Genomic DNA, 27,694 nt, shown 5'->3' with positions numbered 1-27,694 from the left:
TGTACTGAATTTCCAAAGCGAAGTATTGATTGATATGGATAGACCGGAGCACATTTGGGATTCCTTGATTCACAGTTCACAGTATCGGTCCCGTGAAAGCAAAAAAAAAGAAAAAACAAAACATTTTGCAAATGCTACGGCACTCTCTCTACCTTCATGATATGGGGTACTAACCTTACTAGATTTTTAGCATTCTACAAACCAAGACAATTCCTAAAACGTTTTAGAGTTATGTCAGAATCACCAACTCCAAGCACTATGCTGGACTACTCGTTATTACACAGTAACTTGGCTCCACACTTTCTTGGATTAAATTCAGTCGCAAATGCTGAACCATCTAAAGTTACCGATTTTGTTAAATCTCATCAAGGTCACACAGTAATAAGCCGTATTTTAATTGCAAATAATGGTATCGCAGCCGTTAAGGAAATAAGGTCTGTTAGAAAATGGGCATATGAAACATTCGGTGACGAAAGAGCAATACAGTTTACAGTTATGGCTACCCCTGAAGATTTAGAGGCCAATGCAGAGTATATCAGAATGGCAGACCAGTTTGTGGAGGTTCCAGGTGGTACAAACAATAATAACCACGCCAATGTTGATTTAATTGTTGATATTGCCGAGAATACCGATGCACATGCAGTTTGGGCAGGATGGGGCCATGCATCTGAGAATCCACTTTTGCCAGAAAGGTTGGCAGCATCGCCAAAGAAAATTGTATTCATTGGACCACCAGGATCTGCAATGAGATCTTTGGGTGACAAGATTTCATCAACCATTGTTGCACAACACGCCCATGTTCCATGTATTCCATGGTCTGGAACTGGTGTTGATGAAGTTCGCGTAGATCCAGAGACCAACTTGGTTTCTGTTGCAGATGATGTGTATGCAAAAGGTTGTTGTACAAGCCCTGAAGATGGGTTGGAAAAAGCGAAAAAAATTGGATTCCCAGTTATGATTAAAGCTTCTGAAGGTGGAGGTGGTAAAGGTATTAGAAAAGTTGAAAGCGAAGAAAATTTTGTCACCTTGTATAACCAAGCAGCAAATGAAATTCCAGGATCACCAATTTTCATAATGAAGCTCGCTGGAGATGCCAGACATTTGGAAGTCCAATTATTAGCAGATCAATATGGAACTAATATCTCCTTATTTGGAAGAGATTGTTCTGTTCAAAGAAGACATCAAAAAATTATAGAAGAGGCCCCTGTCACCATTGCCAAGAAAGAAACATTCACAGAAATGGAAAAGGCAGCAGTTAGGTTGGGTAAGTTAGTTGGATACGTTAGTGCTGGTACTGTTGAATATTTGTACTCCCACGCTGAAGATAAGTTTTACTTTCTTGAGTTGAATCCTAGATTGCAAGTTGAGCACCCTACTACTGAAATGGTCACCGGTGTCAATTTACCTGCAGCTCAATTACAAATTGCCATGGGTATCCCCATGCACAGAATCAGGGACATTCGTACTCTCTATGGTGCTGATCCTCATTCTGCTACTGACATTGATTTCGAATTTAGTACTGAAAATGCAGTTGTTTCTCAAAGAAGACCATCTCCTAAAGGCCACTGTACTGCTTGTCGTATCACTTCTGAGGATCCAGGAGAAGGTTTCAAACCAAGTGGAGGCTCTTTACATGAATTGAACTTTAGGTCTTCTTCCAACGTTTGGGGTTATTTTTCAGTTAGTAATCAATCTTCTATCCATTCATTTTCCGACTCCCAATTTGGACATATTTTTGCCTTTGGTGAAAACCGTCAAGCATCTAGAAAACACATGGTGGTTGCATTGAAAGAGTTGAGTATTCGAGGCGATTTTAGAACTACTGTTGAGTATTTGATTAAATTGTTGGAGACACCAGATTTTGAAGAAAACACAATCACTACTGGTTGGTTAGATGAATTGATTACAAAGAAATTGACCGCAGAGAGACCTGATCGTACTGTTGCCATTGTTTGTGGTGCTGTAACCAAAGCACACATTCAAGCACAAGAAGAAGAACAAGAATATATTCAATCTTTGGAGCGTGGTCAAGTTCCTCACAAAAACTTGTTAAAGACAATTTTCCCAGTAGAATTTATTTATGAGGGTGAGAGATTCAAGTTCACCGCCACAAAGTCTTCATACGATACGTACACATTGTTCCTCAATGGGTCCAGATGCACTGTTGGTGCCCGTCCTTTGTCCGATGGAGGGTTATTATGTGCATTGAATGGTAAGTCTCATGCAGTTTACTGGAAAGAAGAGGCAGCAGCTACTAGATTATCCGTCGATGGAAAGACATGCTTGCTTGAGGTGGAAAATGACCCAACACAATTGAGAACTCCATCTCCAGGAAAATTGGTCAAATATTTAGTGGAGAGTGGAGATCATGTTAATGCAGGTGATACTTTTGCCGAGATTGAGGTTATGAAAATGTGTATGCCTTTGGTGGCTCAAGAAAATGGTGTTGTGCAATTGATTAAGCAGCCAGGATCTACAGTCAACGCTGGTGACATGCTCGCTATTTTGGCTTTGGATGATCCAAGCAAGGTAAAGCACGCCAAACCTTTTGAAGGAACCTTGCCAGAAATGGGTGCGCCAAATGTTCGTGGGTCCAAACCTGCTCACAAGTTCAATGATTATGCGACTATTTTGAAGAACATTTTAAGTGGATATGACAATCAAGTTATCATGAATGCAACTTTGAAAAAGATTGTTGAAGTATTGAAAGACAAAGAGTTGCCATATTCAGAATGGCAACAGTGTATATCAGCATTGCATTCAAGATTACCTATCAAGTTGGATGAAACCTTGGTATCTACGATCGATAGAACGAAGTCTAGAAACGCCGATTTCCCAGCTCGTCATATCTTGAAATTGATTAGCAAAGCTGTTACTGAAGATGCAAGTTTGAAGGATGTGGTTGAACCTTTGGTTAGTATTGCTTCTAGGTATGAAAAGGGTCTAGTGGAACACGAATACGATTTCTTTGCATCCTTGATTGATGAATACTACAATGTTGAAAGCTTGTTTGTGGGTACTAATGTCAGAGAAGATGATGTAATTTTGAAATTGAGAGATGAGTACAAGTCCGATTTGAAGAAAGTGATTGAAATCTGCTTGTCGCATTCCAAAGTATCAGCCAAGAACAATTTAATTTTAGCCATACTTGATGAATATCAACCATTGTTGCAATCTAATTCCTCAGTTGCTGCTTCAATTAGAGATTCGTTGAAAAAATTGGCCCTGTTGGATTCTCGTGGTTGTGCAAAGGTTGCATTAAAGGCTAGAGAAATTTTAATTCAATGCTCATTGCCTTCAATCAAAGAAAGATCAGACCAGTTGGAGCACATCTTGAGGTCATCTGTGTTGCAAACTTCATATGGTGAAATGTATGCCAAACATAGAGAACCAAAGTTGGAGATCATTCAAGAAGTTGTCGATTCAAAACATATTGTGTTTGATGTTTTGTCACAATTTTTTGTAAACTCCGACGAATGGGTTGCCATTGCAGCTGCTGAGGTATATGTGAGGCGTTCGTATCGTGCCTACCAATTAGGCAAGATTGAGTACGATTTCCACGACCAGTTGCCAGTTATTGAATGGAAATTTAAATTGCCAAGCATTGCCAATTCGAGATTTAACGCAATTCAACAACCTGCTTCAGAGGAGGAAAATACAGCAATGAGGTATTCAGCATCGGTTTCAGATTTATCTTTTGTCGTTGACTCAAAAACCGATCAGATGGAGAGGACTGGTGTGTTGGTTCCTTGTAGGCATCTTGACGATGCAGATGAGCTGTTGAGCGCTGCATTGGAAAAACTCCAACCTAGTGATGCTTTGACTTTCGAAGCTGGTGACGAACAGACAGAGTTGCTCAATGTGATTAATATCGTAATTAACAACATCGATGGATACGCAGATGAGAAAGAATGCGTCCAAAGAGTCAATGATCTTTTAGAGGAGTACAGGGAGGACTTGGTAAAGGCTGGTGTTCGTCGTATTACTTTTGTATTTGCTCATCAAGTTGGTTCATATCCAAAGTACTATACATTCACTGGTCCTGAATATATTGAAAACAAGGTTATTAGACATATTGAACCAGCATTGGCTTTCCAGTTGGAATTGGGAAGATTGGCAAACTTTGATATTAAACCAATTTTCACAAACAATAGAAACATCCATGTTTATGAAGCAGTTGGTAAGAACGCACCTTCAGATAAGAGATTTTTCACCAGAGGTATTATCAGAACAGGAGTGATCAAAGACGACATAAGCATTTCAGAATATTTAATTGCTGAATCAAACAGGTTAATGAGTGATATTTTGGATACGTTGGAAGTTGTTGATACATCCAATTCAGACTTGAACCACATCTTTATCAATTTTTCAAATGTTTTCAATATCCAACCAGCGGAAGTCGAAGCTGCATTTGGTTCATTTTTGGAGAGATTTGGTAGAAGATTATGGAGGTTGAGAATTACTGGTGCTGAAATTAGAATTGTGTGTGCTGATTCAAAGGGTAATGCACTCCCACTTCGTGCTATCATTAATAATGTTTCTGGTTATGTTGTCAAGTCAGATCTTTATTTGGAAATGAAGAATGCCAAAGGTGATTGGGTCTTTAAATCTATTGGCCATCCCGGTCCAATGCACTTGAGACCCATCTCAACTACTTATCCCGTCAAGGAGTCTTTGCAACCAAAACGTTACAAGGCGCACAATATGGGTACTACGTATGTTTACGATTTCCCCGAACTTTTCCGTCAAGCAACGCTTTCACAATGGAAGAAGTATGGCCAGAAAGCTCCAGAAGATGTTTTTACATCGTTGGAGTTGATCCTGGATGAAAATGGTGGATTAACTGCTTTGGAAAGAGATCCAGGTTCAAACAAAATTGGTATGGTTGGATTCTTGGTTACCGCAAAAACTCCTGAATATCCACGTGGACGTCAATTTGTCATTGTTGCTAATGATATTACCCACAAGATTGGTTCATTTGGTCCTGAAGAAGACAAGTTTTTCAACAAGTGCACTGAACTTGCCAGAGAAAAGGGAATTCCTAGGATCTACCTTTCTGCCAACTCAGGTGCTAGAATTGGTATTGCTGAAGAATTGATTCCATTATTCCAAGTTGCTTGGAACACTGAAGGGAAACCAGAGGATGGATTCAAGTATTTGTACTTGACACCAGAAGCAAAGCATGCTCTTGATGAAGATGGCAAGAGCCATACTTTAATCACGGAAAGAGTAGTTGAGGAAGGACAAGAACGTTATGTTATCAATGCCATTGTTGGTGCTGAAGATGGTTTGGGTGTCGAGAGTCTTAAAGGTTCCGGTTTAATTGCTGGTGCAACTTCGAAAGCATACAAGGATATTTTCACCATTACCTTGGTGACATGCAGATCCGTTGGTATTGGTGCTTACTTGGTCAGATTGGGACAAAGAGCCATTCAAGTAGAAGGTCAACCAATTATTTTAACTGGTGCTCCTGCTATCAATAAGATGTTGGGTAAAGAAGTCTACTCTTCGAACTTGCAACTAGGTGGTACTCAAATCATGTATAGAAATGGTGTTTCACACTTGACCGCTAATGATGACTTGGAAGGTGTTGAAAAAATCTTGGAATGGTTGTCATATGTTCCAGCCAAACGTGGTTTGCCAGTGCCTATTTTGGACTCAGATGATTCTTGGGATAGAGATGTGGACTATTTCCCTCCAAAGCAGGAGCCTTTTGATGTTAGGTGGATGATTGAAGGTAAACAAACAGAGGATGGATTTGAATCTGGATTGTTTGATAAGGACTCTTTCCAAGAAACATTATCGGGCTGGGCTAAAGGTGTCGTTGTTGGAAGAGCTAGACTTGGAGGTATTCCAATTGGTGTTATTGGTGTTGAGACTAGAACTGTTGAGAATTTGATTCCTGCTGATCCTGCTAATCCTAGTTCCACAGAATCCCTTGTACACGAAGCTGGTCAAGTTTGGCATCCAAATTCTGCGTTCAAAACTGCTCAAGCAATCAACGATTTCAATTATGGTGAGCAACTTCCATTGATGATTATGGCAAATTGGAGAGGATTTTCTGGAGGTCAAAGAGATATGTACAATGAAATTTTGAAATATGGATCATTTATTGTTGATGCATTGGTGGACTTTAAGCAACCAATCTTTACTTATATTCCTCCATTTGGTGAATTGAGGGGTGGTTCTTGGGTTGTTGTTGACCCCTCTATCAATGAAGAGATGATGGAAATGTATGCCGATGTTGATTCACGAGGCGGTGTTTTGGAAGCCGAAGGTTTGGTTAGTATCAAATATAGGCGTGATAAGTTATTGGCCACCATGGCAAGACTTGACTCGAAATATGCCGAGTTGAAGGCCAAGATGAACGATCCAGCTTTATCTGCAGAAGAACACTCAGAGGTTAGCCGCAAGTTGACTGCTAGGGAAAAGGCATTGTTGCCTATATACGCTCAAGTTTCAGTTCAATTTGTTGATTTGCATGATAGATCAGGTCGTATGTTGGCAAAAGGTGTGATCAAAGGAGAAGTCAAGTGGTCGAATGCTAGACGTTTCTTCTTTTGGAGATTGCGCAGAAGATTGAACGAGGAGTACGTTTTGAACATGATTGGTGCTCAACTCAAGACTGCCAGCAAGTTGGAGAAGGTGGCTCGTTTAAAGAGTTGGATGCCAGCTGTCAACTATGATGACGACCAAGAGGTTAGCAACTGGATTGAAGAACACCATAGTAAATTGTCAAAGAGATTGGAAGAGTTGAAACACGAAGCTACAAGGGCAAATTTGATGAAATTGATGATTAATGATTCAGGATCAGCATTGGCAACTGTTAAAGAATACATTGGAAAGCTTCCTGAAGATGCAAAGAGAGATTTTTTAAATTCGTTATAGATTAGTTAGAACTAAAGAGATGATTTTTGTTTACTTTTTTCTTTCCTCTTTCTTTTTCCCACATTTGCAACCAACTTTGATATTCTTTTCTCAATGAAATGCACCACCAACAGTTGTGTTCCCTTATACTACTTTGCTTGATTGCTCCATTTGCAAGCTGCGAAAGAAAGACAGCCTTTCTAGTAAGTCTCAAACCACAAGAGACTTTGGACTCTTTTATGTTGTATGATGCATCATATCCTCAAGAGTTACAAGTCAAAGACTCCATCACCAAATCCTTTAAAATAGGATCGTTTACAGGATTCACAGGTGAATTCACTGACCAAGTCCTTGAAAGGCTATCGAGGTGTCCTTTAGTTGATGAAATATCGTTAGACATTGTTGTTTATTCATTGGATACACACTACCAGATGTTTGCACCTCGTCATTTAGCACGATTAAGCAGAAGAAAGAGGATGTTGCCGATTCGAAAGTATCCCTTTATATATAACAATGAGTTTGCTGGGAAGAAAGTGAATGCTTACGTTATTGATTCTGGAATAAATATAGGGCACCCCGAGTTTCAAGGTAGAGCAAGAACGGGTCAAGATTTTTCAAATGAGGGCGAAGGGGACAAGAATGGCCATGGAACACACGTTGCTGGACTAGTAGGGGCAAAAACATATGGTGCAGCAAAAAACGTAGAAATATATGACGTGAAAGCATTAAATTCCGTTGGAACAGGCACGTTGAGCACGATTATTGCAGCCATTGAATTTGTGGTGAATCATAGACTACGAAGTGGCCGACCAGGTGTAGCAAATCTATCATTTGGAGCACATTACAATACCATTTTAAACAGTGCGATTGAGCAGGCAACTAGAACTGGCCTTGTGTTTGTAGTGGCGGCCGGAAATTCAAACATTGATGCCTGCTTGATGAGTCCAGCGAGTTCTCCTTATGCAATAACCGTGGGAGCTGTAAATGATCACGGTGATTCAGTTTCTGCTTTTTCAAATTGGGGGCCCTGTGTTGATATTTTTGCTAGCGGTTCCAATGTTCGAAGTGTTGATTTCAAAAATATTTACCGCTCACTGATTTTATCAGGTACGTCTATGGCTAGTCCTATTGTTACCGGAGTAGTGGCGACATTATTAAGCGAAGGGGTGGATCCGGGTTGTGTAAAGGATAGATTGAAGGAAATTGCAACCGTTGACCGTATCACCAGGACTAGTTTGTACTTCAGACCCAACACACCGAACAAGATAGCTTATGTCGAGGTGGAAAAGGAGGAACAGTTTTTAAAAGCAAACAACGACAGCGAGTCTGAGGATGAACTAGAATCATACCAAAACCCAACTACACCATAGATGAATAGTTGTGTTGTGGCTTCTTTCGAGTGACACCTCACCCCCTTGAGGAAACTTTAACGTTATCCAAAAACCAATCCATCACCAGACTCCTTTCACATTTTTTTTGTTATGCCAGATTCGAGATCTTGTTATGTCCTTAAAATTCAACATGGACATAAATATCGTCCAGATTCCCTGCGGTTAAGTTTATAGATTTCAGTACTCAATAAATGCTAATAAAATCCAGTTTGCTATTGATTGCTTTGGTACTAAAGTGTGCAGCAAATGAACCGTACTTTGTTTCTTTAAAGACTGAAGAGTCCTTAGAGGATTTCATGGAATACGACCGCAGGTACCCCAAGCATCTTCAAGTGCGTGACCTTATAAGCTCCTCTGTCTCAATAGGAGAGTTTAAAGGGTTCGCAGGAAATTTCTCCAAGGATGTGGTTGATAGATTGAAGCGGTGCCCATACATTCAAGACATAACCGAAGACTTGACATTCAAGACCTTGGAATTTGAAATACAGGATGATGCACCTAGACACTTGGCTCGAATCAGTAGAAGGAGACGATTGAGACCAAATAAGCAATACCCCTACATATACGACAATCAGTTCATGGGTCAGGGAGTAAATGCATACGTGATTGATTCCGGAGTGGAGGTGAGCCATCCTGAATTCGAAGGTCGTGCGTCAGCTGGAATTGATTTTACCAACGAAGGTTCTGGAGATGCAAACGGACATGGGACTCATGTTGCTGGGTTGATTGGCTCTTCAACTTATGGTGTTGCCAAAAATGTGAGCATTGTTGAAGTCAAAGCGTTGAGCAGCAATGGAGCCGGTTCTTTGAGTACAATATTGTCAGCAATTGATTTTGTAGTCAATCATCGAATAGATTCAGGAATGAAAGGTGTTGCTAACTTGTCCTTAGGAGCATACAAAAACCACGTCTTAAACAAGGCAATTGAACATGCCACTAAAACAGGGCTTTTATTTGTTGTTGCCGCGGGTAATTCCAACATAGATGCCTGCCTGACAAGCCCAGCAAGCTCAAAGTACGCCATTACAGTTGGGGCTATTGATGACTATAATGACTCGGTAGCAAGCTTTTCAAACTGGGGAGGTTGTGTTGACTTGTTTGCAAGTGGGGCATACGTGAAAAGCGTTAATGCCAGAAACCATCTTGGCCCTCTGATTTTATCTGGCACTTCAATGGCCTCACCTATTGTCACTGGAATGGTTGCTAATTTGTTAAGTGAAGGAGTGCCACCCTCACAAGTGAAGCAAAAGTTGTTGAAAATGGCAGCCAAGAACCGTATAACAAAGTCATCACTTTTCTTGAGAAAGCATACACCAAACAGAATTGTATACAACGGAATCAAGGAAAAAGCGTTATTTGCGGAAACATCGGCCGACAATGAGGATGAATGAGGCAAAATTTCTCCTCTATCAAACACTTCGATATTTTTTTTCTTTTCTTCATTTATTTCCTTTCACAGTGAAAGGTATATAGATATTACTTAGAGTAGTTCAGTTCGACTATTTTTTTTATGCGTCTTGCATATTGGATCTGTAGATAGAAAGTTCTTCCTCATTTTTTTTTTTTACAACCAAATTTAGCACAACCTTTTCAGGGGTCAACAAAATGACTATCAAGAAGAGCAGAGATCCGAAAAGGCTTAAAGAGGAGTCAGACCCAATTGAGCTATTGAAGCGAACGGCAACCGCAATTGGTATGGAATGAGACTGGTGTTGATGATGCTGGGATTACTTGGTTTTTACTAACAGTCTCTTTTCCTCATTGAAAGATAATAATGCACAAGGTTACATGTCGGGATTCCCGTTGAGTGGTTTCAGAACCCCGCGTTTTGATTCTCAGAAATGGGCTGAGGTAGAGAAGATTGGGTTTGGAAATGACAAGGAATACCACTACAGAAATCCGGGAGAAACTTTGGCAGAAAGTGATTACTACGACATCTATTCAAACAAATTTGATCCGTATCCAGCTTGGAACCCAGACGAGGCTGTCCCAATTACTAGGGAGAACATTGAAGCGGTATTTCTTCAGTTGACTGCAATATTTGGCTTCCAATTTGACAACACGAGAAACATGTTTGACTATTTGATGAGACTCTTGGATTCAAGAGCGTCACGTTTGGGACCGGAGCATGCGTTGAGATCTGTTCATGCTGATTATGTTGGTGGTATCAATTCAAACTTCAGAAAATGGTACTTTGCTGCCCAAATGGATTTAGATGATTTTGTTGGGTTTGATAATGTGAAGAATGGTAAAATCAAAGATTCGAATGAAGATATCCCAACTCTTGAAGCAGCTGAGGAACAATGGATTGCAAATATGCAAGCACTATCTCCCACATATGTTGTGATACAGTTGGCTTTGTATTTGTTGATTTGGGGCGAAGCTAATAATATAAGATTTATGCCCGAATGTCTTTGCTTTATTTTCAAATGTTGCAATGATTACTACTTTTCCATCGACCCTGATGTACCGGTTGAAAGAGCAACTGTTAGCTTTTTGGATCACATAATCACGCCTTTGTACAATTTTTACAGGGATCAGTTGTACCGACTTGTGGACGGGAGATATCACAGACGCGATAAAGATCACAGTACTGCGATTGGATACGATGATATGAACCAGTTGTTTTGGCATAGCAAAGGTCTTGAGCGGTTGGTATTGGAAGACAAAGAGACCAAGTTGATGCAGCTTCCACCAAGACAAAGATATGCACACTTGAATGAAGTGCAATGGCATAAGGCATTTTACAAAACATTCAAGGAAAAACGAAGCTGGTCACATGTCCTTACTAATTTCCAGAGAGTATGGGTTATTCATTTGTCAGCTTTTTGGTATTATTCGGTTTACAATTCCCCAACTTTGTACACGCGTAATTATCAATCGACTTTGAATAACCCTCCAACTTATCAAACTCAATTGTCTTTGCTAGCATTGGGAGGATCTGTGGCATTGTTGATAAATCTTTTCAGCCTCATTTTTGAACTTTCATATATTCCTCGAGGATGGCATGGTGCTCAACCTGTTGCTGGAAGATTATTGATTACCTTTTTTTTGTTTGCCCTTAATACGGCACCCAGTGTTTATTTGATTGGGTTTATGGGTTTAGGAGAGCAATCAAAGGCAGGACTAACCATCGCCTCCATCCAATTTGCATTCTCCATTTTCATTGTTATATATCTTGCCATTGCTCCATTAGGCAGGGCGTTTATGACAAACCTGATTTCCAAAGATCGTAAATATCTACCACAACGATCATTCGTTATCAACTTTTATTTGCTCACTGATACCGATAAAATTGCATCTCATAGTTTGTGGCTTGCGATATTCATTTCCAAATTTTTGGAATCCTACTTCTTCTTGACACTTTCAATGAGAGATCCTATTCGTGAGTTGAGTGTTATGAAGCATGTTACATGCTCAGGTGAAACTCTTTTTGGTTCATGGCTTTGTTCAAAGCAGCCGTATATCGTTTTGTGCCTCATTTACATGACTAATTTGGTTTTGTTTATACTAGATACATATCTATGGTACATCATTTGGAATACATTGTTTTCGGTTTGTCGGTCTTTTTACGTGGGTGTTTCAATTTGGACCCCGTGGAGAAACATCTTCTCTAGGTTGCCGAAACGAATCTTTTCCAAAATTATATCAATATCCAATGAAAAGAATATCAAAAGCAAATCATTGATATCGCAGGTGTGGAATTCAATAATTATCTCCATGTACCGAGAACATCTCATATCGTTGGAAAATGTGCAAAACTTAATCTACAAACTGGTTGAAAACCCCAGCGTTGAAGGTGAAATAATCTTAAAAGAGCCGATGTTTTTCGTTTCTCAAGAAGATCAGTCTGTCAAGTCAACCTTGTTCAACAAGCAGTCGGAAGCACAACGTCGTATAACTTTTTTTGCCCAGTCATTGTCGACACCCATGCCAGAGGTGGGCCCAATTCATTTTATGCCCTCGTTCTCCGTCTTGGTTCCTCATTATAGTGAAAAGATTATCTTGTCTTTGAGGGAAATCATAAGAGAAGAAGAGCAATACTCTCATGTGACGATGCTCGAATACTTAAAACAGTTACATCCATTAGAGTGGAGCTGCTTTGTGAAAGATACCAAAATGCTTGCGGAAGAGTTTGAGTCAGATTCAGCTTCAACAGATAACGCAAAGGATAAACTTGATGATTTACCATATTACTCCGTTGGATTTAAAGTTGCAACACCTGAGTATATTCTTCGAACAAGAATATGGGCCTCACTTCGATCACAAACATTGTATAGAACTATTTCAGGCTTCATGAATTATGCAAGAGCTATAAAGCTTTTATTTGATGTTGAAAATCCGGACTCCAGCACTAGTGATACTGAGAAAACAGAGCATGCTGCGATCATGGCTCATAGAAAATTTAGAATCATCACGTCAATGCAAAGAATGAAATATTTCTCTTTGGAGGAGAAGGAAAATACAGATTTCTTGTTGAGAGCTTATCCTGAACTTCAGATTTGTTACCTTGATGAGGAGATTGATGAACACACTGGTGAAGTTATTTACTACTCTGCCCTTATCGATGGAAGTTGTTCTTTTTTGGAGAATGGCGATAGGGAGCCTAAATACAGAGTGAGACTATCTGGTAACCCGATTTTAGGAGATGGAAAGTCCGACAACCAAAACCATTCTTTGATATTCTGCCGTGGAGAATATATCCAACTTGTTGATGCGAATCAGGATAATTACTTAGAAGAGTGTCTTAAGATTAGGAGTGTTTTGGCAGAATTCGAAGAAGCAACTTTCCCCTTGGATCCTTACACGAATGAGTTGGAAGGGTCAAACCTGGCTTTTCCCGTGGCTATAATTGGGACTCGAGAGTACATCTTTTCTGAAAACATAGGTATACTTGGCGATGTTGCTGCGGGGAAAGAACAAACATTTGGTACCTTGTTTGCTAGAACCCTTGCCCATATTGGTGGTAAATTACACTATGGTCATCCTGATTTTTTGAATGGTATTTTCATGACCACGAGAGGCGGCGTTTCAAAAGCACAGAAAGGATTGCATCTCAATGAGGATATCTACGCTGGAATGAATGTACTTCTTCGTGGTGGAAGAATTAAACACTGTGAATACATGCAATGCGGTAAAGGTAGAGATCTAGGCTTTGGGTCCATTCTTAATTTCACTACTAAAATTGGTGCAGGAATGGGGGAACAAATGTTGTCTAGAGAATACTTTTACTTGGGTACCCAATTGCCTATCGATAGATTCTTGTCATTTTATTATGCACACCCAGGATTTCATTTGAACAACGTATTTATCATTCTTTCGATCCAATTGTTTTTGTTAGTGTCTGCAAACCTTGCTGCGTTGAGTAAGGAAAGTATTATTTGTGAATATGATAAATATAGACCAATCACTGATCCCAAGAGGCCTGCTGGATGTTTCAATTTGATACCTGTTATTCATTGGTTGCAAAGATGTGTTGTGTCTATTTTCATTGTATTTTTTATCTCGTTCGTCCCATTGGGTGTCCAGGAACTTACAGAAAGAGGGTTCTACAAAGCAATAACACGACTCAGCAAGCAGTTTGCATCATTTTCGCCATTATTTGAAGTGTTCATTTGCAAGATATACGGACACTCATTAGTCAGTGATATCTCCGTAGGTGGTGCTCGATATCTTGCGACTGGGCGTGGATTTGCAACTATTAGAGTTCCGTTTGTGACACTTTATTCCAGATTCGCGGTTGAGAGTCTTTACTATGGAATAATTTGTGGATTGCTAGTGTTATACTGTTCCATGTCGATGTGGATCACCCTGCTTTTATATTTTTGGATGTCTGTTTTTGGATTACTCATTTGCCCATTCTTATACAACCCGAATCAATTTTCATGGAATGACTTCTTTTTAGACTACAAGGAATTTCTTTTTTGGCTACTTCGAGGAAACAGCAAAGCCAGAATTTCTTCTTGGATCAACTTTACGAGATTAAAACGAAGTAGAATTGTCGGAGTGAAAAGCAAGCGGTTGAGCTTGAATGAGGAAATCAAAGTGGTCAGCGAAGTCAAGCCATCTAGAATCAAGCTTATTCTCACGGAGTTAGTATTCCAGTTGTCAGTGATTACAATAATCGGATTGGCGTATTTGTTTGCCAACTCACAGAATGGTCATCCAAGAGCGATTAGGGTTAATAGCATTTTGAGGATAGCTTTAGTCACGTTTGGGCCCATCATAATCAACTTTGTGATATTGTTGACTCTATTTATTGTTTCCGTTCTCATTGGTCCCATTCTCACTTTCTTCTGCAAAAAGCTTCCATCATGTTTAGCAGCTTTGGCGCATTTATTGGCGGTTCTCAACCACGTTTTCTTCTTCGAATTGCTATGGTTTTTACAAGGGTGGGATTTTCCCAAAACAGTTTTGGGGTTCATTCTTGCCACATTGATGCAAAGCTGGTTCCTACAAATGACGACAATCTTATTTGTGTCTAAGGAATTTCGACACGACCGTTCCAATAGGTCTTGGTGGTCAGGAAAATGGGCTACTGCTGGGTTAGGCTGGTACGTGATTACACAACCGGTTAGAGAATTGGTATGCAAGACCTCTGAAATGTCGTACTTTGTTGGTGACTTGTTTGCTGCTCATGTTCTTTTGTATTGCCAAATTCCCATTTTGTTGGTTCCTTACGCGGACAAGTGGCATACGTTGATGCTTTTCTGGTTGAAACCAGGAAGTCAGATTCGTCCTCGTGTTTTGTCCAAGAGGCAAAAGAAGAATCGAAAATTGCAAGCTACGCTTTATCTTTTTGTATTCCTCATTGGCATTGCGTTATTTGCTTTAATATTTGTTGTTCCCACGATTTTAACAAAGTACTTGAAGGTTGATTTGACGAGATATTTACCACACGCTTTGACGGTACAGCCTGTTTTGCCAACTAGCAAGAAGGTGGGATTCTTGAAGCATTTGGAAGTAAAGCATTTCTAGTATTTTATGTACGTGCTATTTAATTAATTCACTATATTGCTTTAGTAATTGAGGCGCTCTGTTCTGGACAATGTTCAAAATATCCTGTTTCAAGGGTGTGCCACATGTTTGCATTGCCAAGTCAAACTTTTTGAAACCGGAGAACACCCTCAAATGGTTTAGAATGACGTTGTTTGGATGCTCTATGAGGGGTTTGGTCAATGCATAGCGAGCAGCATGCAAATAGAATTCCAAGAACTCCACGTCTACTCCTGTGTCCTGAAAAAGTTCAGTGTAAGTTGTCTCTTCAATATTCAAAACGTATTTATATCCCTTTACCTTTTTATCCTCATCTAGGTGGTTCAAAGCTGCAAGGTAACGCATGGGCAGGGAATTAGCTTCACTATCGGTCTTGTCAGGTGAGTTCCTACTCAAGGCAGAAAGTTGTTCCTTAGCTTCCTTGTTCTGCGGGTCCAATTGCAAAACATTTTGAAATGACTTTTCGGCATCTTGGCGCCTTAGAAGCCCTACTAATGCAACCCCTTGTCGGTAGTAAAGCTTCACAGCAATTTTACCCTCTTGTGCCAAGTTTAACCCACTTGTTGTATCTTTGAGTGCCCTTTCATAGTCCTCTAAATGTAGGAAGCATTGCGCTCTATTCGAATACAAGATAGGATTGCGCATATCTATCTGTATTGCATCTCGATAAATCTTCGCTGCCCTTTTATACTCATGGTTCTTGTATGCTTTGTTTCCTTCAGATTTGAGATGTTCAGCCCGATGCATATTGGATAATGTGTAACAAATTCGTAAGAAATTTTTGTACAGATCAATTACAAGAAGACGACAACATAACTGTGTCCACAATGTCTGTCGATGAATTGCTAGATGAGGTAAGTGCCATTGAAGCAATATATCCAGACTCGGTACAAAAAGAAGCGCCCCAAATTTATACCTTCACCATCCCGAATCATAAACTGATCAAACTCCAGATCAATTTCCCAACCTCATATCCCGATGAGTCCCCGGAATTGCTTATGCTTGTAAACAAGGACAATTGGAAGTACACGGACACAACTTACTTGGAGAAAATTGTGAATTCGGCTATATCCAACACCTTTGTTTCAGGGCAAGTATTGATGTACGAGCTTCTAACTCAGCTTCTGGAACTTCTTGACGGATATTTGGAAGAGCGTGTCAGAGTGAATGAAGAGGAGCCAGCTACAGAAGAACAAGAGAAAACTCCACCACCTCAAACACAACCACCTGTTAGCGAAATCGAAGAAGTGAAAGACGTTACTGCTGATTGGGTAAAGTCAGATGTTATATCTGATCGTCGGTCCAGCTTTATAGCATATGCAAGAGTCGTTGAAAGTTTGGAGGAGGCACTGATGCACATAGAAGAATTACTACAGGACAAGAGAGTTTCCAAAGCTGCTCACAATATCTCAAGTTGGAGAATTAATACCAAAGAGAATAAGCGTTATCAAGATTGTGATGATGACGGCGAAACAGCGGCAGGAGGAAGACTACTACATTTACTTCAGGTATGTATAAGTTCATTGCATTGCGTAATCAATTACTAACTTCGTTATAGATGATGGACGTCTGGAATGTGGTTGTTGTCGTCAGCCGATATTTCGGAGGAATTCACTTGGGTCCCGATAGATTTAAACATATCAACACAGCTGCGAGAGACGCCATAACAAAAGGAGGATTTCTCCTTGAAAAGCCAAAGGAAACGGGAAAACCAAGAAAGAAATAGTGACAACCTTAACACTTTCTAATATATGTATTTCAATAAAATAGTTTGTTGGTTCATTGATAAATTCACTGTTGAGCAGCTGCATAGAGTCTAAATATCTCTCAACTGCAATATTTCACGATCCTAATATAGACCCGTACCCTAGCACTTCAGTTTTTGGTTTGCGCAGTGCCATTCTTAGTATCCTAGCCCCATCTGGTAAGGACCACTCTGATTCATCAATAATCCTTCGACTTTGAGTTTCTTGATCCTCGTTCAACTTAGGGCTATCTGATTTTTGCATGAACTTCATGTTCATGACCCTAGATGATAAAGCTCCTGACATTGTTGGTGGGTTAATTTCTTGTAGTGATATAGTAAGATGCTTTCTGGGAAGATCATCGCCAATTTCTTCAAGCAAAAGAAAAAAAAAAAAAAAAAAAATAGTAAAATCCGAAGAGCCACTACTCTCCAAACACCCTTTACACTCATGAGATCCGACTACAAATTCAGTAACTTACTAGGAACTGTTTACAAGAAGGGAAATCTAGTATTCACAGAGGATGGGACCAAACTTTTGTCTCCTGTTGGAAACAGAGTTTCTTGCTTTGATCTAATAAGCTCCCAATCTTTTACATTCAGCTACCAACATCGCAAAAACATACAATGTATGGCATTAAACAGGCAAAATACACTTTTGATATCGATAGATGAAGACGGACGAGCAATACTTGTCAATTTTGTTTCCCGAGTCGTGCTTCATCATTTCAACTTTAAGTCTCAAGTGAATGTCGTTGCTTTTAGCCCATGTGGGAGGTACTTGGCAGTTGCTGTTGGCAGGTTTATTCAAGTTTGGAAAACACCCGACTTCACTGAAGATAGGCAATTTGCTCCATTTGTGAGACACAGAATATACCTGGGACATTTTGACGACGTTTTGAACATTACCTGGTCTCAAGATTCAAGATTTTTCATCAGCACAAGCAAGGACATGACAGCAAAGATTTACTCCTTAGAATCTGATGAAAGCAACGTTGCCCGAACCTTTTCAGGACATCGTGATTACGTTGTTAATGCATTTTTCAGTAAAGATCAGGAAGTTATTTACACAGTGAGTAAAGATGGGGCATTGTTTAAGTGGGAATACACAGAATCACCACAGGAAGAAGAAGAAGACGACGACGAACAAGAGGCTAAACTAGAATGGAGGATCACATCTAAAAACTTTTTCTATGCTAATGGAAAGCTCAAATGTGCCACCTTCCACGCGAAATCGTCCTTATTAGTTGTCGGATTCTCAAATGGTGAATTTAGGGTTTACGATATCAGCGATGATTTCAATCTCATTCAACTGTTGAGTATGGGTCAAAATACCATAAATACAGTAAATATCAACAACACTGGTGAATGGCTTGCTTTTGGATCCTCAAAATTGGGGCAGTTGCTAGTTTACGAGTGGCAGAGTGAATCCTATATCCTCAAACAACAAGGCCACTTTGATTCAATGAACACTCTTTGCTATTCTCCAGATGGATCTCGATTGGTCACTGGTTCGGATGACGGAAGGATTAAAATATGGGATGTTGCTTCTGGATTTTGTTTAATGACATTTACTGAACATTCAGCACCAGTGACACAAGTTCAATTTGCGAAAAAGGGTCAAGTATTGTTTTCTTCGTCTTTGGATGGAACGATACGTGCTTTTGATTTGATCAGATTTAGGAATTTTAGAACATTTACCGCCACGTCTAGGATTCAATTCAATTGCGTTGCTGTTGACCCTAGCGGAGAAGTTATTGTTGGCGGATCACAGGATAGTTTTGAGATTTACGTTTGGTCAGTCCAGACTGGGAATTTACTAGATTCCTTAACAGGTCATGAGGGGCCGATTTCGTGCCTTTCATTTGGTCAAGAAAATTCTATTCTTGCTTCCGCTTCCTGGGATAAGACTGTTCGAATTTGGAACATATTTTCAAGAAACCAGACGGTTGAACCCATTGAAGTGCAAAGCGACGTTTTAAGTATTGATATGAGGCCAGATTGTAAAGAATTGGCTGTTTCAACTTTGGATGGACACGTTGCAGTTTACGATATTGAAGATGCCAAGCAATTGCATTTGTTGGATGGAAGAAAAGACATTATAAGCGGCAGATACCTTGAAGATAGGTTTGTTAGCAAAAACTCAAACCGTGGCAAGTACTTTAGCACAATTGCATACTCTTTTGACGGCTTAACATTGTTAGCAGCTGGGAATAGCAATTCAATTTGCATGTACGATATTGAAAGTGAGGTCTTATTGAAGCGATTCATTGTGTCTGAAAATATGTCGATTGATGGTACCCTTCAGTACTTGAACAGTCGTAAGATTACCGATTCCGGTATTAACGCTGATTTGATTGATAGAGACGGCGAAAATAGCGATTTGGAAGAACGTTTCGATAATACTTTACCAGGGTCACTGAGAGGTGGTGATCCTAGTGAGCGCCGAACAAGACCGGAAATAAAAGTTACTTCAGTTCAATTTTCGCCAACCACGTCTTCGTTTGCCGCTGCCACTACTGAAGGATTAATGATTTACTCAGTGAACCAAGATTTAGTTTTCGATCCATTTGATTTGGATATAGATGTGACACCGGAGTCAGCATTGGAGTCATTAAATGAAAAGGAGTTTTTAATTGCATTGGTTATGGCATTGAGATTGAATGAGAGCTACTTGATTCATCAAGTGTTGGAAAGCGTCCCGTTGGCCGATATTAGACTCGTTTGTCAAGACATACCCGAGCTTTACGTTGAACGAGTCCTTCACTTTATTGGTGATCTCTTAATCAAACAAGAGTCACCACATATTGAATTTTACATGATTTGGATTAAATGCATATTGGTTCTGCATGGAAGATTTATAGCGGCCCACAAATTCGAGTTCAGGTCATCATTGAAGTTGTTGTCGCGTTATTTGAATAAAGTTGCAAAGGAAGTCGTAAAGGTTGGGAAAAAGAACGAGTTTTTGGTTGGATTTTTGAGCACTAGCAAGAAGGTAACTGAAGAGGATTCTATTTTGGAGGATGGTTCGGAACTGGAAAGTGATGAAAGTGATGGAGATGCAGAAATTGACTCTGATGACGAGGAAGGATGGGTTAAACCTGACATCAAAGCTGTCTCGGGGAAAGATGCATTTGCAAGTATAGATGGCGACAGTGATGACGAGATGATAGAAGTATAGATATAATTCAATATACAAGTCGATTGACTGTAAAGATAGACCAATATACAGAGACATTCCCTACATATATAGTGACAAGAACTTTGCCAGTTGGTGAAACAATTATCACTCCCCTTCTTGACGCTTTAAAGCTCGTAAAAGCTCCAAACCCTTCAAAAGTTGATTCTCTGCCTCATTGAAATCTTCAAATTGTAATGCTGAATTGGCAAATTTAGTGTGCTTTTGTATTTGAACCACGGCATCATCCCTATTTAAAATCTCTTTGATGTTTTCTTTACTAAGCGGCTTCTCATGATGAGGGGGTCGAGTAGGCTTTGCAGTTGCTGGCTTCGTATCAGGCGATGAAGAGGTTGATTCACCCCCTTCGGTTGATTTTGGAGGGAAAACTTGTATCGATCCCGATTTGTTGATGTGGCCAATGTCATCCGTTGGTAAATATTTAGGTGCTTGAGGGAGTTTCACGTCATCTGCGTCGGAACCTTCATCAGGGGTAAAATGTGGAGCTCCAGGAAGATTTACCGGTGCAATTTCACTTTCTCCATTGGCAGGATCCACATTGATATCATCGGATGCATTACCTGCAGGCTCAATCGTGGACTCCGTTTCGGTATTCTCTTTCTCAGTTCCAGACGCATCGCTGAAATTGATATCTTTACTTTCTTCGGTCTCGTCTGTCTCGACCCCTGCAGTTTCAATCTCCGATTGAGAAGTGCTCAATTTTTGCAACTCCTCGTCCAATTCTTGTTCCAATTCCGCATTGCTTGACAGTAGATCCTCTTCTGGACGAATCTCATCCTTCACCAACCTTGTTAATTGATATTTCAATACTTTAAGTTTCTCCTTGTTTATAGCTTTAAAATCATTCCAGTTTTTAATTTTGGAACCAAAAATTGCCTCAAAATCGATGTCATTACTCGAACTTTCAAAGATGTCGAGTATGTTCAAAAACCACATTGATGCTTTAAACTTGGAGACTAATCTTGCTTTATTTTCAATCTTGTATGTCTTTAAACTTTCAAGACACAGATTGAATAAACCAAACGCAAACTTCAAGACATAGCGAAATGACAAGTTCTTATCATTCAAAACGGTATGGAGACTCTCATTAGTTGTGTCCTTCTTGGTTGACTCAGTTTCATCTAATAGCTCTATGGTGAATTCTTCATTTGCTTTTGATTTCGTATGTAACTTATTGTTCAAAATATATTCGAGTACATAAATCTTGTTATAGTAGCTAATTATAGGCTCTGCTTGCTCCAATTCAATTGCCCTCTGGATATATGGGCTGATATTTTTATCAGGTCTAAGCTCTTCTGGGATCAAATCGATTGAAATTGCCATTGGATTTGTTGTATTCTTGAATTGAATGGGCAAATGATTGAAAGTTGATTGCCATTTTTTTTGTTTGCGACACAAAGGAGACTCTATAATCTGTATAATTGAACACTATGGAAAGACAACTTAACATTAGCTTCCTCTGGTTTATGAAGGTACTTACTACCGAAAGTAATTGATATTCATACCTATACCTGTATTATTCTCTACACAGGTTTATACAGAACGGCTGGAATACCCCACCGTTTACACAGTCACAAACCAAGCGGAAATTGCCTATATACAACATCTATACCACGACGAGATGCTTTCGAGAAATGTAGCACACTATCACTTACCACCCACCCTCAGTTCTTTGGCTTAAGAAAATCATTCTCATCTAATTCCGGCATCCTCAAAATCACACGTTCCTTATTTTCAGCCTCTTCTTGCAACAACTTCAAAATCTTTGAGCCCTTCCATTTATCAGGCAAGGGAGTAACATCGAAATTCTTTGTAGCCCAATAATAAATATCCCAATCCGCTTCATCCAATAACTTATCATACTCATCCAACTCTTCATGTGTCATTTTACTAAGATATTTCTTTGCAAATCTACTCAATAACAAATCGCTTTCTAGTATGCCTCTTTTTCTTGATTGATAGACTAATCTGGCCCGTTTGATATCGGCAGTTTCTCCTGTACGTACAATAGGGGCAATTTTTAATTCAATGGTGGTGTCTATTGGCGGGTTTTGAGGTTTACCATTGTTGGCAAGGCATAAAACTGATTTGGAAAACTGTCTTTTGGATAAAGTAGAATACCTCAACATGACTAAAGAGATAGGTCTGAGGCAAATAGTGTAAAAAGTATCAATAAGGGAAGAACCGCTGTTTTATCTAAGGAAAAGATTTGTACCAGTTTTGAGGAGGAGAGGAGGTGAAAATCTTTCTGTTGTGTGTTTGTATGCAGTACACGATTCTGAAAATTGCAATCGTGCAAATTTGCTAAACGTCAACACTACACTGCACACACCTTACATCAACTACAATTAAAGGCCAGGTCAGCTGTTCAAGAGCGCATACCATACATTCCATTTCCTTATTTAAGTTATTCTAAACTGCATCTTCAGCTGGACTGGAAACTCATTACCTGTCCATTCGCCTCCCTGCTCATCCATCAAGTCGTTGTTGTTACATAAAACATGGGAAAAGCTGCATCCAAATTATCCAAAGAGGACATCAAAAGGCTTCAAGAGAAAACTCATTTTGACAAAAGAGAACTTCAGCAGTGGTATAAAGGGTATTTAAGGGATTGTCCAAGCGGTCAACTTACCGAAGAAGATTTTGTTAAAATCTATCAACAATTTTTCCCATTTGGTGATCCAAAAGATTATTGTCATTTCTTGTTTCTTCAATTTGATAAAGATAATTCGAAAATCATTGAATTCAGAGAGTTCATTTTTGCATTCAGTACTAGTAGTCGTGGTACACATGAACAGAAGATTGAATGGGCGTTTCAATTCTACGATTACAACAAGACGGGGAAACTTACATACAACGATATACTACCGGTTATTACCGCTACTTATAAGATGATAGGTCCAATGGCTGCATTACCACCGGATGAGATAACACCAGAACTAAGAGCAGAGAAGTGGTTTAGGTTATTGGGAAAGAATAAGGATACGGATGTCATCACATTGGATGACTTTAGAAGGTTGGCTGAAATTGATCCGCTGATTAAAAGTGCTTTAAGTGGGTATCTGAATTTAGTATAGTTAATTGTATCGATTAGAATTGAAAAAAAAAGTATGCATGTGAACTATGTAAGAGTTTACAGTCCTCTTGGTTCAACTTTCTACAGCTTCTAATAACCCATCCAATAGCTCGTCAACCTCATCAATACCCACATTGGTACATATACTGACAACATTCTTGAATTTTGTCGTCAATTCACTATAATCGACCAAGGTCTTGAGTTCATCCTCTAGTTTCGAGTTTATTTGTCTATAAGCATTCAATCTTGCTTTGAGAATTTTTGTTGGAGGTAGTTGTCTGAGAAAGTTTTCATCGTTTCTGAGGTCCTCAATGGACTCATTATGTGACAACTTATTAAAGAGTTGAGGTATAACAAATGGCTCATCAGCATCGTATTGCTGATTCTCATCAAACTTGACTTCATCCTCAGCTGCCACTTCTTGTTCAGACAAAATTAGCTTATCAGACACATTGGCTGCTTGCAACTTGAATGTATCTAATTTCTCTAAATTTTCAATCAATTTCTTAGTTTGGAATCGGTTATTTGCAGTGACAATTGTAGCATCATGTAAAGCCTGATCCAATGCTTTAATTTGTTCACGCTTGGAGTTTAAGATATCATTATACTCCAGACTGGTATCTGACAACAATTGATGAATACTATTGAAAATCCTATCAGAAACATTTGGAGCTGGAGATGGGTCAACAGTGACTGAAGACTTTGTCTCTTTAGGCTGATCTAAATCTTGAATATGGTCAAACCCAACAGTTTTTACTCGCTCATCAATAAACTCTTTACTAGTTTTGATCAAGTGGAAGATGTGCTCGTCAATACCGGTTTCAGATAGATCATTCAATATCTCGAAATCTTGACACTTGATTCCAAGCTTGTTGGGTACGCTGGTGTCAGCACCAAATTCAATCAAAATCTTGATTAGCCAACGATTCTCTTTTTCAATTGCAGTGTGCAAAGCTGTATTCCCATTGATATCTTGAGCATTTAAAACTACGTTCTTAAAATCTAAAACCTTCTTGTCTCCATTTAACAAAACGTACTCAAGCAACTTTGTTAAATAAAATTTGTAACTCTCATTTTTACCAGACTGAAGGGCAATGTGATGCAACACTGTTTGGTTCTTTCTATCTAGTAGCCAGATGTTAGGATGTAACCATTGTGATAGTATTTGCTTGAAATTGCCCTTTTCCATAGCATTTGTGACTTGTATGCACGCTATTAATGGTGACTCTCCGTCGACGTTACCCCGTATTGCGGAGTTGAGACCCAATTCTATAAAACTTGAGACTAGATTTGCTGACGCTAATGTTGAAGCGAAATGTAACGCCGTTTGTCCCCTTTGATCCAATGGTATATCTTTGATATCCTCCTTTGCGTAGGTCTTGAACACCGACTCAAACTCTTTGCTAATCTCTTCCATTGAAACCCCAGTTTCCAGTTGGTCATCTTTTTTAAATACTTCTCCTAAAGCTCTTTTAATATCGTTTGCAAGATCTACTTTGTTTTCCTCCAAGGTGATTGGTGGGAGCGTATAAGGGTAATTTGGATTAGCCTCAAGCGCTACTAATCGAGACGGTAATGTACTATTGGCATTAGTTTCAATTTTTTGCTTCTTAGAAGGAGATCCTTGTGCTGCACTGCTGGAAATCCCCTCATCATCTAAACCTCTCTTTTTATATTTTGGAAGCGAATCAAAGTCATGAACATCAACAAGAAACAATGGCTTTGTCATGTCATAAATATCAAAGTCCAATGCAATTTTCACACCTTTATTGTACGGAACCCAAACTCCACGAAGAGACCTATTTTCATGGTTTGAATAATCCAACACTTGTGAATTATCCTTCGATGCAGGATTTCCAAGATACTCCAAATTAGACAACACCTCATTGTTTAAATAGTTTTTCACCTGTATTTGTGTCAATATATTGAGTCTGACAAGGATATTGAGTAATTGACTGGCATTGATGAATGAATCTTGTACTCTTCTTAGGACAATAAAATCTTCCTTGTTATTATCGGGGGTTGAGTTGGCTTCTTCCGAGATTTTAATCAGTAATTGTATCACTTTGATTCCAGAATATACAGCTGAAGTGATCAGCGCATCAAGGACTCCATCAATGTGGGTGTTTGATAGCTTCTGTTGAATAGATAATGTTGTGCTATCACCAATATTGACAGGAGAGTCCATTTTTTTTATATATCAATTATTAGCAAGTATGGATGGGCTCGGTAATAGTATGTGGGTATAAACTCTAAACTATTTCAATGTGAATAGATACGAATCTGCCTTTGTTGATGCTTTGTGGATTTGGTGTGTTGAATTTTTTTTTTTTTCCTTTTTCACTCCTTTTGGTGTTTTTGAAATTTACAATTTTCGACGTGTCAATGTCGCAAAAGTTTACAAAAACTCGACACTGGTTCTTTGCGACAAAGACTTTCTTTTTCATCATCACACTGTTTCTACAGTCATCGCAATTTAAACATTCCTAAGGTATGGATTATTCAAATCGTGTTAACTCCAAAAAGGGAGCTGGTGGTATTGCAAGTGCTGAGGATCAGAATGTGCACAGTAAGAAACGTGTTCAAGAACTTTTGGCTACACATATACTTGACATTGATAATGATCCCTATGTTTTTCGAAATCATCTTGGTATACTAGAGTGCAGATTATGCCTAACCACCCACAATAACGAGTCGTCTTATATTTCTCACTTGGGAGGCAGAAAACACCACTTGAATTTAGAAAGGAGGAGAATATTAGATGAAAAGCTGCGACAACATCAAGAGTTTCAACAAAAGGTTCAAGATCAAGTGAGCATAAGTAATGTGGAGAAGAGACATTGGAAGAAAATAGGTCGACCAGAGTATAAAGTTGAAAAACTAAGACATCCAAAGACCCTTCAGCTAGGTATACTAATCACGGTCAAGTGTCCTAAAATAACAGTTGAAGAGCCATTTTTCAGATTGATGTCGTATTTTGAGTTGTCTTCAAAAAATCAAAACATGGGTATGAAGTTTATTCAAGAGTTCCAAGATGTGGATATTGAAGACGATGTTGAGCCTAGTGATGTACAATATCTTGTAATTTCAGCTGAACCTTATGAAAACATTGCTATAATAATCCCCAATACTGATGAAATTGATAAACCTCAAGAAGAAGGGAAAATGTCAGAAACATACTGGTGGTTGTGGGATAACGATACTAAGGAGTTCTTTTTGCAACTAATGTATAAAAAGAGTTGAAGTAGGATATGCTTTGTGTTATAAATTGTCTTTTCCGAATCGAAATTGTACTGTTGTGTCATATGTTTTTTTTTGTATAGGTCGGCGGATATATATATAAATTATTGACCGACTCCACTTTAAATTAAATTTTTTCTTTATTATATTCTCTTATAAGTTTTTCATTACAAACTAACCGATTCTAATAATGACCACACAGGAGCTTACGCAACAACAGATAGGGTTCTTTGAAAGATGCGAAGAGTGCTATCACCTAATTCAAAACTTTTTAAATGATACCTTACCTAATGGACTAGTTTCGCCGAGACACAAGAAATACCAATTTGATCCAGATCTAAGACAAGAGGTGAAAGAAAAGATCAAATCAAGTATGACAAAGTTTGAAAAATCGATAAGTCTTCATGGGTATGTATACCGAATAGCAATTAATATCTCAAAGCTTGATACTAACTGTTTATTTCTAGGTTGAAAGAGATTGCAATATCATATAATGGAGGAAAAGATTGTTTGGTCATGTTGATTTTACTTTTAGCATCCATCTATAAAAAGTTTCTAGCTACGCATGAAGCAAATACTGAAGAAAGCTTCTACTCAAGTCATATAATCCCTCATGATTACAAACTAGACTCCATCTACGTTAATGCCGAAACTCCGTTTCCAGAATTGACAGAGTTTATAAATGAATCTACGCAATATTATCACTTGAATCCAATATCCATTAAAGATTCAATGAAATCGGGATTTGAACACTATTTAAACGAAATAAATACAAACATTAAATCAGTCATTGTCGGAATCAGGCACACTGACCCTTATGGCGCACAACTACAAGATGAACAGTACACCGATAGTGATTGGCCCAGGTTTTTAAGAATCCATCCCATCCTAGACTGGAAATACATTGAAATTTGGGACTTCTTGGTGGGCACAGATGTCAACTATTGCTCCTTGTATGATGAAGGATATACCAGCTTGGGTGGTGTAAATACAACAATTCCTAACCCAGAATTGTTAATTCCCGGTGGGGAAAACAAGTACCTACCAGCATACATGTTGAAGAACAATGCCGACGCTTTGGAAAGGCTAGGTAGAGTCAAAGCTCATAAATAAATTTGTCTTTAAACCACCAGAATACAATAGATAGACTTTTCTTCAATTGAATTGCCTTGAGTTGTCTT

At 39.0% G+C, this 27,694-nt stretch overlaps 14 protein-coding genes across 14 annotated transcripts; 9 read left to right on the top strand and 5 right to left on the bottom strand. All coding sequences in view use genetic code 12, as the record gives it.

Moving 5' to 3' along the window:
• Positions 1-231: 231 nt before the first annotated feature.
• ACC1 (acetyl-CoA carboxylase) lies at positions 232-6,888 on the top strand (the record flags this gene model as incomplete). Its single annotated transcript, XM_067691717.1, has 1 exon — positions 232-6,888. One exon carries the CDS (start codon positions 232-234, stop codon positions 6,886-6,888), a length of 6,657 nt encoding a protein of 2,218 aa, XP_067550308.1.
• Positions 6,889-7,106: 218 nt separating this feature from the next.
• Positions 7,107-8,237, top strand: I9W82_000281 (S8 family peptidase; the record flags this gene model as incomplete). The annotated part of the gene is made up of 1 exon (XM_067691706.1): positions 7,107-8,237. One exon carries the CDS (start codon positions 7,107-7,109, stop codon positions 8,235-8,237), a length of 1,131 nt encoding a protein of 376 aa, XP_067550307.1.
• Positions 8,238-8,449: 212 nt separating this feature from the next.
• On the top strand, positions 8,450-9,649 carry I9W82_000280 (S8 family peptidase; the record flags this gene model as incomplete). Its single annotated transcript, XM_067691695.1, has 1 exon — positions 8,450-9,649. One exon carries the CDS (start codon positions 8,450-8,452, stop codon positions 9,647-9,649), a length of 1,200 nt encoding a protein of 399 aa, XP_067550306.1.
• Positions 9,650-9,863: 214 nt separating this feature from the next.
• Positions 9,864-15,236, top strand: GSL2 (Gsl2p; the record flags this gene model as incomplete). The annotated part of the gene is made up of 2 exons (XM_067691683.1): positions 9,864-9,951; positions 10,027-15,236. 2 exons carry the CDS (start codon positions 9,864-9,866, stop codon positions 15,234-15,236), a joined length of 5,298 nt encoding a protein of 1,765 aa, XP_067550305.1.
• A 15-nt stretch (positions 15,237-15,251) lies between these two features.
• Positions 15,252-16,001, bottom strand: I9W82_000278 (uncharacterized protein; the record flags this gene model as incomplete). The annotated part of the gene is made up of 1 exon (XM_067691672.1): positions 15,252-16,001. The coding sequence occupies one exon, from the start codon at positions 15,999-16,001 to the stop codon at positions 15,252-15,254; it is 750 nt and encodes a 249-aa protein (XP_067550304.1).
• An 80-nt stretch (positions 16,002-16,081) lies between these two features.
• Positions 16,082-16,980, top strand: I9W82_000277 (uncharacterized protein; the record flags this gene model as incomplete). The annotated part of the gene is made up of 2 exons (XM_067691661.1): positions 16,082-16,762; positions 16,813-16,980. 2 exons carry the CDS (start codon positions 16,082-16,084, stop codon positions 16,978-16,980), a joined length of 849 nt encoding a protein of 282 aa, XP_067550303.1.
• Positions 16,981-17,095: 115 nt separating this feature from the next.
• Positions 17,096-17,305, bottom strand: I9W82_000276 (uncharacterized protein; the record flags this gene model as incomplete). Its single annotated transcript, XM_067691650.1, has 1 exon — positions 17,096-17,305. The coding sequence occupies one exon, from the start codon at positions 17,303-17,305 to the stop codon at positions 17,096-17,098; it is 210 nt and encodes a 69-aa protein (XP_067550302.1).
• Positions 17,306-17,449: 144 nt separating this feature from the next.
• PWP2 (snoRNA-binding rRNA-processing protein) lies at positions 17,450-20,179 on the top strand (the record flags this gene model as incomplete). The annotated part of the gene is made up of 1 exon (XM_067691639.1): positions 17,450-20,179. The coding sequence occupies one exon, from the start codon at positions 17,450-17,452 to the stop codon at positions 20,177-20,179; it is 2,730 nt and encodes a 909-aa protein (XP_067550301.1).
• Positions 20,180-20,284: 105 nt separating this feature from the next.
• On the bottom strand, positions 20,285-21,520 carry I9W82_000274 (uncharacterized protein; the record flags this gene model as incomplete). The annotated part of the gene is made up of 1 exon (XM_067691628.1): positions 20,285-21,520. The coding sequence occupies one exon, from the start codon at positions 21,518-21,520 to the stop codon at positions 20,285-20,287; it is 1,236 nt and encodes a 411-aa protein (XP_067550300.1).
• A 341-nt stretch (positions 21,521-21,861) lies between these two features.
• On the bottom strand, positions 21,862-22,326 carry I9W82_000273 (succinate dehydrogenase assembly factor; the record flags this gene model as incomplete). The annotated part of the gene is made up of 1 exon (XM_067691617.1): positions 21,862-22,326. One exon carries the CDS (start codon positions 22,324-22,326, stop codon positions 21,862-21,864), a length of 465 nt encoding a protein of 154 aa, XP_067550299.1.
• A 372-nt stretch (positions 22,327-22,698) lies between these two features.
• Positions 22,699-23,274, top strand: I9W82_000272 (frequenin; the record flags this gene model as incomplete). Its single annotated transcript, XM_067691606.1, has 1 exon — positions 22,699-23,274. One exon carries the CDS (start codon positions 22,699-22,701, stop codon positions 23,272-23,274), a length of 576 nt encoding a protein of 191 aa, XP_067550298.1.
• A 72-nt stretch (positions 23,275-23,346) lies between these two features.
• On the bottom strand, positions 23,347-25,461 carry SWI6 (transcriptional regulator; the record flags this gene model as incomplete). The annotated part of the gene is made up of 1 exon (XM_067691595.1): positions 23,347-25,461. One exon carries the CDS (start codon positions 25,459-25,461, stop codon positions 23,347-23,349), a length of 2,115 nt encoding a protein of 704 aa, XP_067550297.1.
• A 305-nt stretch (positions 25,462-25,766) lies between these two features.
• Positions 25,767-26,516, top strand: I9W82_000270 (uncharacterized protein; the record flags this gene model as incomplete). The annotated part of the gene is made up of 1 exon (XM_067691584.1): positions 25,767-26,516. The coding sequence occupies one exon, from the start codon at positions 25,767-25,769 to the stop codon at positions 26,514-26,516; it is 750 nt and encodes a 249-aa protein (XP_067550296.1).
• A 187-nt stretch (positions 26,517-26,703) lies between these two features.
• FAD1 (FMN adenylyltransferase) lies at positions 26,704-27,626 on the top strand (the record flags this gene model as incomplete). The annotated part of the gene is made up of 2 exons (XM_067691572.1): positions 26,704-26,921; positions 26,981-27,626. 2 exons carry the CDS (start codon positions 26,704-26,706, stop codon positions 27,624-27,626), a joined length of 864 nt encoding a protein of 287 aa, XP_067550295.1.
• Positions 27,627-27,694: the final 68 nt, after the last annotated feature.

The sequence above is a fragment of the Candida metapsilosis genome, assembly GCF_017655625.1.
Source record: "Candida metapsilosis strain BP57 chromosome Unknown scaffold1, whole genome shotgun sequence".
Taxonomy (NCBI): domain Eukaryota; kingdom Fungi; phylum Ascomycota; class Pichiomycetes; order Serinales; family Debaryomycetaceae; genus Lodderomyces; species Lodderomyces metapsilosis.
The sequence above is the reverse complement of the archived record's forward strand: the minus strand, read 5'-3'. Positions and strand labels throughout refer to the sequence as shown.